This window comes from Xiphophorus couchianus, chromosome 5, assembly GCF_001444195.1.
Source record: "Xiphophorus couchianus chromosome 5, X_couchianus-1.0, whole genome shotgun sequence".
Classification (NCBI taxonomy): Eukaryota; Metazoa; Chordata; class Actinopteri; order Cyprinodontiformes; family Poeciliidae; genus Xiphophorus; species Xiphophorus couchianus.
Genome location: NC_040232.1, coordinates 30,763,453 through 30,780,932, shown reverse-complemented (window position 1 = coordinate 30,780,932; position 17,480 = coordinate 30,763,453). Strand labels below are relative to the sequence as shown.

At 38.4% G+C, this 17,480-nt stretch overlaps 1 protein-coding gene across 3 annotated transcripts in view; it reads right to left on the bottom strand.

Annotated features, from left to right (window-relative positions):
- Positions 1-337: 337 nt before the first annotated feature.
- LOC114144599 (complement C3-like) overlaps positions 338-17,480 on the bottom strand; it is a 25,508-nt gene continuing 8,365 nt past the window's right edge. For all 3 annotated transcript variants that reach the window (XM_028017618.1, XM_028017619.1, XM_028017620.1), the window contains 29 exons: positions 16,648-16,803; positions 16,393-16,522; positions 16,100-16,168; positions 15,390-15,587; positions 15,169-15,289; positions 14,996-15,084; positions 14,721-14,860; positions 13,394-13,606; positions 13,151-13,214; positions 12,686-12,775; positions 12,389-12,592; positions 11,782-11,857; positions 10,849-11,008; positions 10,660-10,749; positions 10,399-10,549; positions 7,004-7,089; positions 6,842-6,919; positions 4,509-4,664; positions 4,342-4,404; positions 4,128-4,209; positions 3,958-4,006; positions 3,570-3,660; positions 3,362-3,451; positions 3,167-3,278; positions 2,997-3,086; positions 2,033-2,125; positions 1,874-1,957; positions 728-872; positions 338-628 (listed from right to left, as the gene is read on the bottom strand). In XM_028017618.1, the coding sequence (XP_027873419.1) occupies positions 487-628; positions 728-872; positions 1,874-1,957; positions 2,033-2,125; positions 2,997-3,086; positions 3,167-3,278; positions 3,362-3,451; positions 3,570-3,660; positions 3,958-4,006; positions 4,128-4,209; positions 4,342-4,404; positions 4,509-4,664; positions 6,842-6,919; positions 7,004-7,089; positions 10,399-10,549; positions 10,660-10,749; positions 10,849-11,008; positions 11,782-11,857; positions 12,389-12,592; positions 12,686-12,775; positions 13,151-13,214; positions 13,394-13,606; positions 14,721-14,860; positions 14,996-15,084; positions 15,169-15,289; positions 15,390-15,587; positions 16,100-16,168; positions 16,393-16,522; positions 16,648-16,803 (3,312 nt within the window). In that variant the 3' untranslated portion in view covers positions 338-486. The remainder of the gene's footprint in view (positions 629-727; positions 873-1,873; positions 1,958-2,032; positions 2,126-2,996; positions 3,087-3,166; positions 3,279-3,361; positions 3,452-3,569; positions 3,661-3,957; positions 4,007-4,127; positions 4,210-4,341; positions 4,405-4,508; positions 4,665-6,841; positions 6,920-7,003; positions 7,090-10,398; positions 10,550-10,659; positions 10,750-10,848; positions 11,009-11,781; positions 11,858-12,388; positions 12,593-12,685; positions 12,776-13,150; positions 13,215-13,393; positions 13,607-14,720; positions 14,861-14,995; positions 15,085-15,168; positions 15,290-15,389; positions 15,588-16,099; positions 16,169-16,392; positions 16,523-16,647; positions 16,804-17,480) is intronic.

Below are 17,480 nucleotides of genomic sequence, written 5' to 3'. Positions count from 1 at the left end.
TGAAGAATGTGCGGCAGCCCCCTTGTGTTCATTTGGCAAACAGCAGCTAAAAATCTCAGACAAAACCAGCACCCACTCACTCTAACGATGTTTTTAGTTGTTTTTTTATATAAATATACTTGAAAATATTACTATCTACTAATTTTATTTTTTAAGAATTCTAATTTTCTTGTTAATAATGTGTTGTTTGACCAAGACTTTGACATTTCTTCCAAACAGGGTCTAAGAAAATGTTACAGTACCAACTTAAATGTTAGCTGTTTTTTCTTAGTGAAAAGACGCCCACATTTCTCAAGAAATACATACATTATTTTGATCAAAATAAAAGCATTTCAGATCCTACTTGAAAGATGTTTATTTGATTTAACAAAATTGACTCTTTTTACACTGAAGCTTTCATATTTCATTGAAATGGCACAACATAGACTCTTATGTGTCAGTAAACTTTGAAAAGCAGAAATCTTATTCAAGCATTCACTTGTTTTATTACTGTCGACACCCAAAGAGAGTGTACTGATTGACCATTGCCTCCATGCCAGCACATGTGGCGTTGTATTTCTTATTTCCACACTCTGCTTCGGTGGGCCAGTACTCAATCCAGGTCCGCTCACCGAGTACATATTGGTACCTGATAGAAAAATGGAAAACCGAGAGAAAATTCATGTTTAAAATCCTGACAAAACTAAACTAACAAAGTGATGATCAATGACAACCAGAGTAAACTTACGAATGATTGGGTTCATCAGCGTGAATATCTTTGGCGGTGCCCATGATGAGATAATTTTGACCTATTTTTATGTCCAAAGCTTCTCTGCAGTGCCGGAAACTGAGGAATGTGCGCCTTTTATTCTGAAGACCCACATCTGAACTTCCTATGATTAAAAACACCGTTTTTTATATTGCAATTTAATCGGATATAGTGACTCTGCAGAGAGAGAAACTGCACCATCGTTATAATCATCACCACCCCGTCTTTCTGAAATCACTGCACATATTTTCAGCAATACATTTATATCATAATAACGTTACCATCAGTGTTACTAATAAATTGTATTTCAAAAACTTTTGTCCCTTTGGTCCCATTTTAATGGGACTTTGATTAATGATTTTTTTATTTTGTTTGGGAAGCAAATATGACAGTGTAAAAAACAAATACAGCAACGAACTGGAAGGTATTTTTTTGGCAATTTTATTTTGATAAGCCGCAAAGCAACCCATAATAGTGAAGAGGGAGAAAACGTTAAAGTGAAACAGTGTTGTGCCTTCATATATGGGCCCTCAAGATGATAACTTTGGATGTTTTCCTTCCCTTAATCTCCTTAGCAAAGATGCTCATCTTCAGTCTGTTTCAATGGAGAGCATCAACAACAATTCTCATGTCTTACTTAAAGTAAGAACTGGACTTTGACTGGGCCATTCGAACATACAAATACACTATAATCTATATTTCAAATGTGATACCAAAGCAACATCTTTTCAAAACAGGATCTTTTTCTCAAGGTTAAAAATAGTTTTGATTAATTGCATATAGATATTTTAAATTTCTTAATCAGGACAAAACCAATAAATAGTGGATAACTCAGCAGTCCTTGCACTGTTAATTTGTGCCGGTCTGTTACATAAAATATCAATAAAATAAAGTGAAGCTTGTGGTTTGTGAATAACAAACCATAAGAAGTTTCAAGTTCAAAGTTCAAGAAGTTTGAATACTCTTGAAAAGCCATTTAGAAACATGACAAAGTGTTATATTAATATTAAATTCTTGCTGATGCTCCACTTATTAATACATTACTCTATTAATAAGATAAATAAAGATCCAACAGTAAATTTTTATAACTTTCAAAAGCTGTAAGTGTGATGGAAACAAACCCACCTTCTTTGATGACATCAAGCACAAGCGCTGTATAAATATCGGTGGACAAACCGTCTGCAAACTCTTCCACTGTCACTTTGTAAGCTGAGAATATGCAAGTTGTACATCATCAGCACATTTACACCACTCATTGGGAAATGTATACAAATACACATTTACCAAAGTCTATTTTGCTGTTCAGTTCAGTCTCACAAATCTTCTCTGTCCGGTCGTCGTCGTCAATTTTGCCCTTCTTCTGCATACTGCAGTTCTCTGCAATCACACAGCAGGTGCAATGTGACAAATAACCCAAGATCTTCCTTCATAAAACAGTCAGGAACTCAGAGTGAATGAATATAACCTCCCTCATCACCAAAAGCAAAAAATATCAGTAAAACCTATCTAATTTCTTAGCCGCTGCACTCAGAGATATAATAGGCTTAATTTATGAACCCAAAAGTACATCAATATGATTACCTTAGGATCAGGGTCCTACTTCCACTACTACACACCCCGACAGCAATAGATCTGGATTTTAAAAGTATAAATCCCTCTTCTGACAGAAAGGGAACAACATTGTCCTCATAAGAAGGGTAACTTGGAAATCCTGTTTTTACATTGTTGCTTAAGTTGTAGCTAAGAAAATTGTACACTATCCTAGAAACCGAATAATTTTATGATTGTCATGTAGATTTTAGTTCATGTTTCATGGTTATTTTAGATGAAGATTACCTCGTTAAATGTTTGTACTAGATCGACTCAAAAGTCATGGTGAGTACCAGCCTCATGCTACTACTTAGAAAGACCAGCAGGGGTCAGTAAGAAGTCAGACTCTGCTAAAAAAAACATTGGATCATTTTTTTTCTTCTAGTTTTGCAAATAATTCAGAATTTCTTTATGCAGCATGAACCTACTAGAGACAAAATCCGAATATCAGTGTTTCACATTTCAAATGACAACGGTTATTAGTGCGTCTTGCAATTTTTGAACATGTATTGTTTTATTTCTTTACAAACAAGTTCGAGGTCGTAAATTTAGCTGAATGCATCACTGGTCATGATCTTGTCTGACCCAAAGAAGTAATATTTATTTGTAAACTAATTTATACTAATTTCCACCGACTATTAAGATAAGTTTTATTCACCTTCAGCACAAATACATTCATCATTTTTGCAGAGCCGCAGCAGCTTTCCAGCCTCCCTTTCTGGATGGTAGAACCTCACACAGCGTGTCTCTGCATGGTGTATTAAACACAAGCAGATTTAAAATGTATATCTATATATATTAAAGACATTTTCGATGTGTTGTAATTACCATACTGAGGGCTGTCGTGCTCATAAACAGACACAGCTGCTGGCTGCAGTACTCCCACTACCTGCTTCTGGTGAATCCTAAAAATGATCTCCTCTGGTTTTGTGTGTGAAACCTTTGGAGAAATATTAATAAGACAAATGAAAGAGGAGAATATGGATGCCAAAGCGTTGAATGGATGTAATACTAAAGACTTACTTTGTCCATGTAGATGATGATTGAGCTTCTTTCTGAGTCACTGATAATCTCCTTGTATTTTGAGATAGTGCGGGCACGACCTTTAGATAACTAAATGCAAAAAACAACTGTGATTCTCATCTGTGAGCACAAAAACAACTCTTTACTTTAAAGATTTTAGACCAAGACATTTGATCAGTCTAAGCTTGAAGGTCTGTGTGTGTCTTACAAGGTTTAGGTCTTTGGTGTTAACAGTGAAGCCGGTTAGCAAACCAATATCCAAAACTGTCATGGCGGCATCTCGATATTTGTTCTTATATCTGTTCAGAATAAAAATGAGCAAAGAAGGAATAGATATAAATACAAAGTTATGATAATTAATATAATTTGGTGCTAAATGAACATACTTTTTTTTTGTTTTTTTTCTTTTCATTTTATTAGATCTTTGTAAAGCCTGCTGTAAAAAGAAGGAACTCACAGATTTCAAAATGTTTATATCTTACCAGATGATCGTCTCAATTACTGAGGCAATCACTACCAGAATTAATTTTTCCTGATTAAGATTACATTTGAGGGTTAAATGGACAACTTTCATGAAATAGCCTTATAGATCTTACAAAAGCAGTATTCTCATGTTGTATATCTTCTCAGCCTCACTTGTTTTTTCTGGAAACACAACAGACAAAATTGTTTGTACGCCTCTGTTTGTTTGGTGGAAAGTCACAGCGGTTAGGTATAAAACAAGCTCATGCAAACACACAGAGACACAAAACACAAGTAGACGAACCTGGGAGGAGTTGTACTGTCATATTGAACTTCTGACAATCACTATGCTTTTCTTTAGGTAAAGCATAAAACAACGACACCATCTGTCATAAAAAAATGCAGGTTCTAAGTTAGCATATAATAAACAAATAGGAAGTCATTCTTGAGTATTTAAAATTAAAAATATGTTTGACTTTCCATGACTACAACTGACCCCAAAACAACATTTCACTTACCGTCACTGTGGCTTCTCCTAGGCCTGTAGCAACGACAGTCACATCTTGGTTTATATTATTGATCTATAGTGATTTAATATCAAATAAACAGATCAGCAAAAACACATAAAGTAGATTTATTTCATAATAGTTTGAGCCACTAATTGTTATAAAATGCTTGTTCGAACTTTAGATGTTCTTGTGGCAAAGTGGTTCCTCCTGTTGAAGTTGTATTTTACAGGTTTTGATCTGCCCGGCAACAAGATGTCCACATTTAGATCATAGCCTGGGTTCTGTTCACTGGTCCAGAACTCTGCCACGGCCTGGTACACTGTCACAGTGGCCTGCAGAGTCAAGACAGACATTACAAAACGAGTTCTGACCTTAAAGAAACACACCAATCAACGCAATTTCACAAAGTTGCGGTTTTAAAGTGTGACAAAGGTACTACAGGTGGTATCTGGATTAATTAACTCTCAGTACTAATATGTTATTAAACAGTTTTGATATACATAAATAATCATTCTCATTCAAAAAGTCTGTGTGAGAGTGAGTGACATGAGTCAGAGGAGGTCTGGGGTCTCACTTATAAACGTGGCGTAGACAATAAAAGGGCCTCAAACTAGTGCGCACTTTTCACGTTAAAGTTGTGACCTACAAAAAACAAACCTGACAGAAGAGGCATTGCCACTGCCGGAAGACCTTGGGCAAATGGGAGAACGCGGAAGTAAATTCTAACTTTGAGTCTTTCGTCCTGATGCACTCCTCCGCTGTGACCTGCAGAGGGCAGTGACTGCCCCCCCTAAACGCTGGCTCCTCACTTCCTGTCCAACCCCACAGAGCGCAGAGGAGGTGAGCTTTAATATTACTCATAGGGAGCGTCCATCGGCCTTCTACTAAAATGCCAATGTTGGTGTGTAACTTTTATTTCTCAAGTCACTACAGTGGCTAACAAAAATGGGATTTTGTTCCCCCATCTCACTGAATATCTGTGAAATTGTTTTTCATTACTCTGTTCTTTGTGATTGCCACTGTTGGCCATAAATAACATTGATCAGCTGACCTTATATTTATGAGGCACTTTGCATCGACTATTTATGGTTGAATGTAGAGGATATGAATATATGAGCAATGTAGGAAAATGGTGAGGTGAAGCTTTAATTTCTGAAGGAGAAATTGCTTTCTGGTTATAGTTTTATCAATCTGGATTATTCCGGAGGTATGCCATTTTTTCCTTTTGGGCAAATGCATAGTTTTAGTATAGATCCTGGGCAAAGTTTTAGAAATGAGACCCATGATGTTTCTGTGGTACCTACCAAGCTAATAAGCACCAACAGCCAAAAAAGATGAGTAGTTTGAGCGCAGCTATCTTTGTTTCAAGCAAACTTTCTTTAAAAAAGAAATCTGTTGTCGAGAACATTTTGAGAACTTACTTTACCTAAGGTGGGTGTCAAACTCATTTTTGTTTTGGGCCAAATCAAGATCATGAAGGCTCTTAAAGGGCCGGTTCTGCCAGAATGTATTGATAAAACCTGTTCACAAACTGTTAAAATATCAATGAATTCTTAAAATTACATATTATTTCTGAACATGTCACTTTCCAACGGCGGCACTGTGTTGAAAGGAGGGGAGGCAAGGCAACAAGATCTTTTCAGTCCCTCCTGCAGGATTTCGTGATTCTTTTTGTGATCTTTTGCAATAAAAACCAAAATCTTTGTGGCACCAATTGGGAAGTATTTGTGATATTTGTGCTTATTTATGACGGTAAATGGGACTTTTTATTATTCACTGTATAGAGCATGAACTTTAATGTGACATCAATTAAGAGTGAGGCAGCTGTTTAGTACAAGTAAGAAAGTTTTTCACAATTTTTGAGAAATATCTGCAATAAACTCCCAATTATTAGCGCAAAAAAGTATGTGAATTTCCATTATAATTCCCATGAAACTAGAGGGACTGATTGATATAATTTGGCAGTAAACGGATAAAAACTGCATTGATTTGATTGATAACATAATATTTCAGCACTCCTAGTGTTTAATCTAGAATCTAGAGGGCCACATAAAAAGCTATGATGGGCCAGATTTGGCCCACGGGCCTCGAGTTTGACATGAGATATATAAGCTGGGCGAACATTGACAGTGATGGCTGCCTATAGATTACCTCGGAAGTATTTCATACGTAGCATCTTTTGGCCTCCTTTCAGACTAAACATAACCGTGTTTCAGGTTACAGCTAAAAAAAATATGACGAGAAATCATTTGCTTACATATTGATGTATAGGTGGTAACAAAAATGTCTTTCTCTGCATTTTTTTTCAATTACAATAAAAACAAGTTCAGCAGAGGAGGTACAGCCCTGCAGTTCCTCTGGACAAGATCTTCATCTTCTCAACAATCTGACAAAGTCCAAGAGTGATTGTGCAACGGTTTAAAACTGTCAGTATCATGGTACTTAGATACGCAGAGATTGGGAAACAGTTTCATAAAGGTTTGAAAGAAAAAGCCAAGTTTTACGTTACCTGAATTGATCCAAAGCCTCCGTTTTCTCTTTGCTGCTTGTTGAACCACCTCGCAATCGGCCAAGCTTCATTAAAGGCCTTTACGATAAAAACAGACCAAGTTAAAGCTGTTAACCAGAATGATCGTCTATGTTGTCACAGCAGTAAGTAAGACATCCTGACCTTGACTTTGACCAGAGCCAGAAGGGCGTATGCTGTGGCTTCCAGTGTGTAAACACGACCCATTGGTACAGGCCAGTGGGACAGATCTGAGGACAACAACAATCTCAAGAAGCCTCCCAAAAACACCACGGGAACCAACACATTTACTGAGAAAAATCAAGAAATACAGTGTGAACCTAGACATTATATGCAGATTTGAACAATGATTTCAAAATGCAGTGCAGCTTGTTCTGCATCTCAGTGGAAAAGAACAGCTGTTGTCCAGGGTAACACTTGAAATTAAACTGTGCAAGAAAGAGATACCATAGATGAGAGGAAGACAATTAATCCAGACTTAAGTGAGTTTTCCACTGAAGGGACAACCCGACCTGTTTACAACCTGAGAAAAACCCATGACCTTTCATGACCTTTACGACTCTAAATAATGTTATCTACTCACAAACCTAGTGAGGTTGCTACTGGCTGTCATAATCCTACTCTGTCAGATGAACCTTTCTGCTATTCGATCTTTGAACAACAGCAACTCTTTTGTGAAATACTTCAACATTTGTTTCTGCTGACATTGCTCTATAAGTTGCATATTGCTTTGCTAAATTTAGTGACTTCAGCAATAATTTGAGCAAAATTTCCCTAATACCAATTTGTAAATTGTACAAATTTACTCCCACTTCATCTGTTTTGCAGTTTTCTTCTTTAGATAGTTCAGTTATTTGATATAAAGATAAATAATTATAGAAATCCTCACATCTCACTTTGATATACTTTATTAATATATTATTTACTGAAGACTTTACATGAAACCCTATTGCAATAGACTGTGATTCTGATTCCAGTAGGAGCAATTTTACTATCGTGAAATATAAAAAATTAGGGCCTAATCAAACTAAGACAACAATTAGTTAGCTCTTGCTTGTGGATATTAATAACTGGAGACTTTAAGCAAAATGACTTCAGGGTTTCCCCCAAAAAACTTGCTAAGCCTGGTGGTCGGGGCGCCGAGTTGGTCCATTGGCGGTCCACCGTGTTTTTGTATTAAAGATGTTAAGTAGACAGGAAATGTAAAAGTATTACTGGGTAATTATATGTTACTGGAAAACATCGCCAGTGAAATGCTATCTAAACTCTGAACTAGTCTTAAAAACAACAAATCAAAAAACACAAAATGAATATCAATTATTTGCACTTCTGTTTAATCCAAATTTAGCCAGCGGCTCCATAAGGCCCCCAGGGCTTCAGGGGCCCCATAAATGCTAATATTTTAACACAGACCACAGATACATAAATGTAACATTTGTTTATTCAGATCATCAATGCTGCTAAATTTGATTTAATGGTTTCAGCATATATAAATTAAACAATTTTAAATTGTTTAACATTTATATGAAAGATTTTAAGGAGCTGGCAAGTTTACTTTGTAAAAGTTCAAAGAACAATATTCATAGTTAAATTGCTTTGTTACCATAGCAACAATCTGATGCTGTGAGTTTAATCTTTGAGTTTGAGCTCTGTTTGTTCACAAATACAAATTAGTAAACTGCAATTATAATTTATTGCTTTTTAGGTTGGCCAATTAAACTACTCCCCCTGTCCTAGATTTAACTAAATCTAACACAGAAGCTGTTAGAGGTGCTGATGTTTTTAGCAGTAAGAGGGGCCCCTAAGTCAAGTTCTGCTCCAGGCCTCATACAGCCTTGGACCGGCCCTGCATGATGAGCTAAATCCGCTGCACTGCGCAGAGATGCGCAACAAACAGGAGATTCAATTTATTGCTGCTAATGTGGCTCTAGTAGCTCTTCCATTTCGTGTCTGTTGAGTTTTTAACAAGGGGACACAGAAACTATTTTGGTTGGTCCAGTTATGGGACGAGTTTCTCAGGTCTCCGCGCATTAACTCTGTCTGACTAAGTGGACAAAGCATTTGATATGGATTGATGCTTCGTAACCAGAAAAATAATACTAAAAATAATAATAAAATAATATAAAACCAGCATGTTGCGTGACTATGAGGCGAGCGCGAAAGCTCCTCAACGGGCTGAACCTGCATGATGAGGTTAGCGCTGGTTCGTTAACCACTAACGGACCGACCAACCGGGACCATAGACATAAACTTTATCAGCGCAGACAGAGCTGGGCGCTGGGCAGCGTGTTGAGATGGAAAAGCCGCACAAAATTCTTTGTCCACAACCTTGTCACCACTACCTTCAAAAACTCTGGAAAGAAACATAATTCCTCACAGGGTTGATGTAAATATCAACCCCGTCATAGCCTGTGTCCAGTTTGAGTGAAAGGAGGCGAGCGGGATCCGCACTGAGGTAAACTTAAGACATTCAGCTGCTGCAGCGCGCAGAGGCAACGTGCAGAGGCGCCAGCGGTGTTATTGGTCCGGCTTTAAATGCATAAACTATAAACCTATCTTCTATAAACATATCTTTTAGGAATAAATCTGCTCCGCCAGTGAAACGCTCAGAGCAACAGAGACGCTTGCAATCCGGCTTAAAAAAAGTGTTTTTTAAAAATTTATTATTATTTTCCTAAAAACATAAACAAGAAAGGCTTGGCCTGGCGGTGGGGCTTGTAAAGCATGGCGGCCGCCAGGCCTATAATAAGATGAGTATGAATTGACACGCGTTCAGTCTGTGATGGACTGTACTTTTTAATACTGCAAAACTCGGGTGCAATATGACTAAAATCGCAAACGTACAAAATGGCAAAGAGTCATAATCTTGTCTCAGAGGTGCTGGAGGTTTTTTCTTTAAGATCAGTTGACGCAACATGAAACATACTTTATTTTAGCTGCAACTAAGTGGCAAACGTTTATCTGCATTCAATTCAATTTAAACCCAAACCTTATTTTTACTTTGGAAAGTTCAAAGTTGCCGCTTTGCTCCTCACACGTTGAAGGTAAGAAAATTTAAAAACGGATGGAAAACATTTTCCAGTATATATATAAATGGGTTTTTTTCAGAAACATTCAGAAGGGAAGAATGTCTCTCACTGCCTGTTGCAGAAAGAAGTTGGTTGCATCAGTGGAACCAGTAAGTCCGAATACTTGCTACAGGTTAGTTCACTAATGAACAGAGATTTGTACAATGTAGATGTTTTATAAATAGTCTCTGATTTGCTTGGCCTTATTCTGGGTCTTGTCTTGGCCTGTGGTAAAGACCAAGACAACGCTAACGACTTCTCTTTGTGCTGTAGTGAGGTTACATGATCTGTGTTACTGTGTGATGATCTTAGATTTGCTTGGACTTGACCTTATTCCTGCCTCTATTAAAATTTCTTGGGGGTCTTGAATGCAACTCTCTCATCTTCTCTTTGTGCTGTAGTTGTGAGGTTAAGTGATCTAAATTGTTTCATTGGAATTGCTCCATAGTGTGTGTTGCTGTGTGATCGCACCTGGAGAGGCAAATCTGTGCAGGATCTCCAGGTTCAGTTTGTTTTCATTGGCCAGGGCATATGACGCCATGGCAACGGCATATGGGTTGATTAAGGTCAGAAGGCGCTTTTGGAGGTAGCTCACTGCTTTGTTTATGCTGTCTTGTAAACTCTGGACAAAACAGAGGAGAAATCAAAAAAAGGTGAGCAATATTAGAATATTGAAAGTGGAAACATAGCATTACAATACACTGTATTGTGAGAGAAAACAAAGATCCTCACATTGGCACTACATAATCCGCTTGACTCCTGCATGGCAATGAGGCAAAAGGCTGTCAGGGAGACGTCCGAATCTGTGCCGCCGACATCACCCTACGGACACACAACCTATTCTCACATTGATATTGGTTTACAAATACTTCGCTTTTTAAAACAATGAATAATAGGTCTGGATGATTTCATGGTGCCCACAATCATCTCTACGTGGGACATTTTTCCAACTTCTCTGAACATCCCATCAGACTGCTGCGCATTGTGAATCAAAAAGTTGACGGCATCACAGATGACTTTGCTTTCAATGGCCACCAGTCTGTGGGCCAGGGAGAACACCTTGACAACATACGCCGTCAGCCTTTTGGGGGAAAATAGAGGATGCAGAAAGGTTGGTCACTTCTGAAACATCAGACCGAACATAAATCAGATTGTAAGTTCGTCTACGTAGAGGTACTTAAAGCCTTCAGTCAACCATTTTGTTTAGTCATGATATGCTTGTTTTAGGAGTTGTACTTGGAATCTTTTAAAGTGGCATGGAGCAATACTTTCCCAGGATTCCAGTAGATCTTTCTAAAATGTTCAGGTTTTTGCTGTGGCTTCTAATTTACAGAGAATTCCTATTTGTTGAGCAAATAGGAGTTGCTCAACAAATCAAGAATTAACTTTGGCCTATAAATTATCCATCCATTGATTTTCTTGCACTTATTCGGGCTTTGCTCACGGAGGTAGCAGCCTAACCACAGAGGGCCAGACTTCGCTCTGCCCAGCCACTTGGGCCAGCTCCTCCGGGGGAATCCCAAGGTGTTCCCAGATCAGCCAAGCCTTAATTACAAAAGATCTGCAAATATTGCTAGCTTCTTCTGACTTTGAAAATATTTAAATTCTTTTTCAGAGTATAACAACTGCAAAATAATCTGATATTTATCTTTAGAACCCCAGGTTGAAGTCCTGATGGATCGTCTCTTCTCCCTTCCCCTGGGCTTCAAATTCCCAAATTCACTAAACATAGTGAATGTGAAAGCTACAGAAAGCCAATACGACGACTGAAAAAGGACCAGCTATTGATCAGTCAATAGGAGTGTTTATATTATCATAGCTACATAATTAAGTGTGAAGGTTTTCAGGGCTCACCAGGTGCTGCTGTCATGATCAGGATATCCAGCAAAAGATCCATCTCCTTTACGGTAGCTTAGCTGATTACGATAACCTAAGCCCAACAAAACAAACAAGATTCACTGATTGAAGTTCACTTTTTGTGAAATCATGTGCTCTGACGCTGTTGCACACTGAAACAAGTACACAGCACATCTTTCATTGGGGTTGTGCACAAGGTTAACATTTTATTTCTTTATAAAGTTCAAATTGAATTTGAATAAGATCCCATGGAGCAACACGCAACAGTTTTTATTCACTTTAATACACATAATTAAATAGAATCATCTTCAATCTGTTATAGACATTCTGTGACATGATTGTACCTGCAACCACTTCCTAGATCAACATAAACCTAGGAAAGGGTCGTCAACTCCAGTCCTCAAGGGGCGCTGTCCCGAAATGTTTAGATGCTTCGACACAAATGAGAATATAATCAGATGATTAGCAGGACTCTGGAGAACTTGACTGCTTACTGAGGAGGTAATTTGATTAAGTTTCAGCTCGCCAACCCTTGAGGACTGGAGTTGAAGATCCCTGACCTATGATATAAATCGTCAGAGAAGTATATATTTATTAGTCCCACCAGTTATGATGTGTTGCAGGGCTTCATCCCGTCTCTCGACCCCCACGGCTTCCCACTGGTAGGTCATGTCCAAATACGTGGTTGCAATGACGGGCATTGTCAAGTGGATCATGTTTTCCTCTCCACAACCAGACGGTTGGTAGATCAGACTGCTCATCGACTCTCCAGTGACGGCGTTCTTCAGCTCTTCTTTAGGCTTTTTTCCTGGCAACATTCCCACGAGCAAGAACGATAAGCTGACATCATGCAGTCTTCCTTGCATCTTGCAGTTTTATATCTGGTTTATTTGCGTATCACCTGTAACTGCTATTTGCGTGCTGGTAGTTGAGTCCGGTATGATGTCTATCAGAGGAATGTTACTGCGGAGCAGCTGCACTTGTTTGCCATCTGGATTTTAAAAAAAAGATTTATTAATTGTCACTACTTTAGAAGTGTCTATGGCGTTGCTCTAAACTCAATGCTCTTTGTCTGCTTCATCCACTCATCATAACTTCATCGCCATCCCACTTTGTTTACTCATCGCTCATTACATTTCCCTCTTGCTTCGCCTGAAGCCTTTTCCTGTTTTCATTTCAAGTGTTCCTTTCCTCTTGAACGAGACATCTCTCAATTTAGCAAAATAGTTTGTTCTTAAAAGCCAGGCCCAGTAAAGCACTTTAAATTAAATGATGGAAATAAGTACGTTTTTTCAATCACATAATTTATTGAGATTGATCCGTGTGCTTAGAGATGAGTAAATAAAAATGTTTACTAGAGTCCTACCTTTTCCTTCGTTTTCAGGGTCCAACGTTATAGTTAGAGGAGATTTTATCAGAATGCCTTCAGGCTAGAAGAAACAACAGCGAGGAAACATCTGGAATTTAGCTTTTTCTTTTTGTTATATCGGGTTTTGTTAATTCAATCATTTTAAAATGAACTCACGACCCAATGGGAGTGAAAGACAACCAAAACACAGAATGGTTGGATTTTATGTACTTGAATTAATGAACTGATTGTTTCTCTTACCACAACATGCAGCGTTTTTCTAAATCCGTCACCCTGTTCAGAGTCCTTCACAGCCACTTTGACCTCGATGTTGAAATCTCCTTCTCTCATTGGAATAATAACAAAGGGAACTGCTCGTGTACTTGAGGCTCCAACTTTGACCTCCAGTTGATAATTTCCACGCTTAGAAGCTGCACTGCACACATGTTCTGTCTCAAGTAGATGCACGCGCACCTTAAAAACAACAACAGGTGAAAAGGTACAACGTGGTTACTCAGTTCAATTCAGTTCAGATGGTTTTGATTTGGTCAATGTAGGCAGATGCCAAACGCAGCATTAGAAAGATGGTCAAACAAGCACAAGATAAAACGTATTTTAGCCATTTATTCAGATATGGACCCATCTGTACACAGATTTTGGGAATAGTTTCCAGGGACATGACAGGCAAAGACAGTAAATACTTAGAGTCTTGCTTCTGATTGAGAATTACATCTGCTTGGATAAAATGACAATCTCCCAGTATTATGCAATGGAGAGACGGAATTAAAAAAGTTTACATTATGGAAAAAACAACATCAAGACTATAATTTAAGATGGAGACGTTTGAATCTAAGTGGAAAACAAAGATTACAATCATAATGGATCCTGATAACTCTGTTTACTTGTGGGTATATTTTTACAGTTTATTTTGTACTGTTATTATTATTATTACTATTACCACTTAGTTTTTTTATTTTATTTTATTTTCGCCATGTCAACATGTAATCCCCTGGCGGATTTACATGTTTATTGACGTTGTTACCAAATGCTAGCTTTTCTTTACGGAGTTAATGTTTGAAATGTGTTTCTGTTTATCTGTAATCACCAAATGAGTCGTGCCAAAGTCTGAATTAAACAACATGTATGTTTATTGTAGTTCAATTATTTAAAACAAAGAACTGCATAAATCTATGTCTGTATAAACATAGTTTTTATTGCTTACATGCATGCACATGCAGGCTGGATTGTTGGTTCAGCCTGCTTGATGCTGACATTAGGAAAACTAAGTTGCGTGTTTTGTGAAAGACGGCACGGCAATTATCCCACCTCAAAATTTCAGATTTGGGAATCATGGAGGGGCTTTGCAGGAGCCAACACTGAGTTTAGTTTAGCTAAACAACTTTACAACTGATATACCTCATCACATTACAAACAGGCCTGGTTCATGTTATATAAAATGTAATTTGATCTAAAGCTTCAAATCAATTACATTTATTCCAGTACAACCCCATCTTATAGTCATACACTGTTCAATCCCCATTTAAGTAGATTAGGATTATCAGTGGGTAATCCATGTTGCATTACTTACAGTGGCAGGCTCAGGATTATGGTTGTGCAGAACAGCTTTAATTTCTATCTGCTCTCCTCGAACACTTGTGTAGGGCAGTCTGAGATCAATGAAGATGTCCTTTCGGACAACAATGTCCAAAGGGTCGGCCACACAGAGGCCTTCAAACAACACAAATGACACAGAAAACAAAGGAACAGTGAAACAATGAGGGACTAAAATCTATGGATCAGCTGATGTTGAGTTTGAAACACAACTAAACACTGAAGCCTCGTTTTTAATTGCTGGATTCTCACCACCAGTTTTGGAGAGACCAATTCCTGCGAACCGCCATGTTGTGATCGTATCTTGCAGAGCCATATTCTTTACGAAGGAGGTTGCTTCACTGAAACAAAGAAGCATTTAAGATTAAAGCTAAACTGATAGCGTGATTCTGTTTGTTCATTTGTAAAAGTTTCAGTGAACCCACCAGTTAGGCTTGTCTGCAGGACATGCTGGCAATTTGACATCGGACCACAGCCAGCTTTCAGGGAATTTGGTGCGAGAGACAATATCATTGGTGTCCATGTAGCTGCTGTCGTCACTCTCACCTCGAGTTTGACAAAAATAATGACATTTTATTTCTTTCAAACAACAAAACTGGAAAAACAGCGATGCTGTCGCCTCTCATCTCTTGTTCCAGGCTCTTACTGCGAGCTAGTTTAAGGTTTTCCTCTCTCCTCTCGGCTCGTTTTCTTTCCATCTCCTGGCAGCAGTGCAGGAAAGCCTCGACGCAGGGCTCACCGTCCAAAATGTACTCGCTGCGACGCTCACAGGAATACGAAACTGTGGTCTCCCGCGTGCCGTCCAAACAACAGTCACGCTGCAGGTGGTTGTCATATTGACTCACTGGTTACACAGAAGGTTGTGCGAAAAAAAATTAGCACAAGAAGCTAATTGAAAGCATAAAAACAGTTTGATAAGGATAAGCGTAAAGATAAGCTACAAAAAAAAACAAATCTAACTCACAAAATAAACATGTTGGGAGCATAATTTAAAAACCAAGCGTTTAAAAATAAAATCAGCTTATTTTGTTTATATTTATCTTCTACTGAAGTTTTATTGGTGAGATTCAGTTAAAGTCATGGGTATTTATGGTTAAATGTATTTGCCGTTATTTTTTACCAGAAAGTCTAAAGAGATGTTTGAGGGAGTGCTGGCCAAGAGGCACACAGGTGTACAGTTTACAAAACAGTAATTAAAAGGAACAGACAATAAAGACATCACGAATTGATTTAAGTACAAACTAAATAAAAACGTACAAAAATAGAACATAAGATTAAGACTTCATGAAGCAGGTTTAAGAAATGCTATTACACTCTTAAAGAGGGAGTGTTGTGCAAAAAGCTGACGGCTCTTACATAATTCGGTGGTGGCGTTCATCAGGGCAGTGTCCCGTTTCCTCCTCCGGAGAGCTGAGCACGTCGGCTCTAAAACATGGACGCACATGTCGCGACAAAGTTATTTCAGATTTACTCCAGGTCGAGTTAAGAAGACAAACAGTAGAAGAAATTAGATTGTTTTTTTATTTTAGCCTTATGCAAAAAAAAAAAAAAGAAAGGCCACCTATTTTAACCAGAACAGGACAACAAGCCACCAGCTCTCTTCTTTCATACAACATTTACAACATTGTATTTTTGTTTTGTTTGGCTACCCTGTCTGGACGGCGTCTCGGATTGTAAGTTGGACTGAAACAACAGCCCGGCATCGTAGAACACACTCATACTGTCCTTTCCTCCGCCGTGTGTGCAGCCGATGTCGTGATTCTCAACTGTGTCCCACACCTGAGGAACCAAAAGAGCTCCTCAAGATAAAATGTGTAAAAAAAAAAAGCAACTCTAAGATGAGCCTTTGACATGCAAAGACGCTTTGGCTTTAAGTGCAGAACATGATCAGGAAAGAAGATCACCTTTTTCTGTGTCAGACGGTACTTCTTGTTGAGAGCGATGACGCCTTTGTCCACAGCCACCAGCCCCACTGTGGCCTCAGGATCTCCTGTGATTTTCAGGTTAAACTTCTTCCGAGGCTCATAGGAGGCGGAGAGTTTCAGTGGCTCTAGTTTCAACTGTTGAAAATAGATGAGACCGTTCCTTATTTCCATGCATAATACGATCAAAAGTGTAAGAACTGTGAATAATAGTGGAAGGCGCGTCGACAAAGAGATGAGGATGATGCTTAGAGAACGCGAGTGCTGGGAGACACAAACATTATCATCAAAAACAAAAAAGCAGATCACTTAAAGCAGAATTTAAACTGTCTGTAGTGATTTGAGTTTTTCTGTGTGTTCGTTTTAGGTTTCTGTGTCTTTCGAGTCTCCGTGTTGTCCTGTCTTCCCCTTGATTGTTCCCAGGTGTGTCGCTGTCCTCTAATTACCCTCTGTGTATTTGATGTCACCTGTGTTTCTGTGTCTTTGTCGGCTCCTTGTCGTTTCTGTCTAATCTGTCTTGTCAAGCTGTCCAGTCTGTCGTTCGGTTATAGTTGCTGCCAGTTGCTACCAGCTCTGAACGTTTAGTGTATGCTTATCTGTGCTGCCTGGATTTTGGAATTGCATTTCACCATTAAACCATTAAATATGGTTTAATGGTGATTTTATTCACTTCAACCTGGGTCTTCTGCATCAGCCTCACCACCTCACACCAGAGTTTCATGACACTGTCTATATACATGAGCCATTTTACTCCATTCATCTCAATACACACAATATTAAACTGAAGTCGTATTATAAGTTACCGACCCATTATA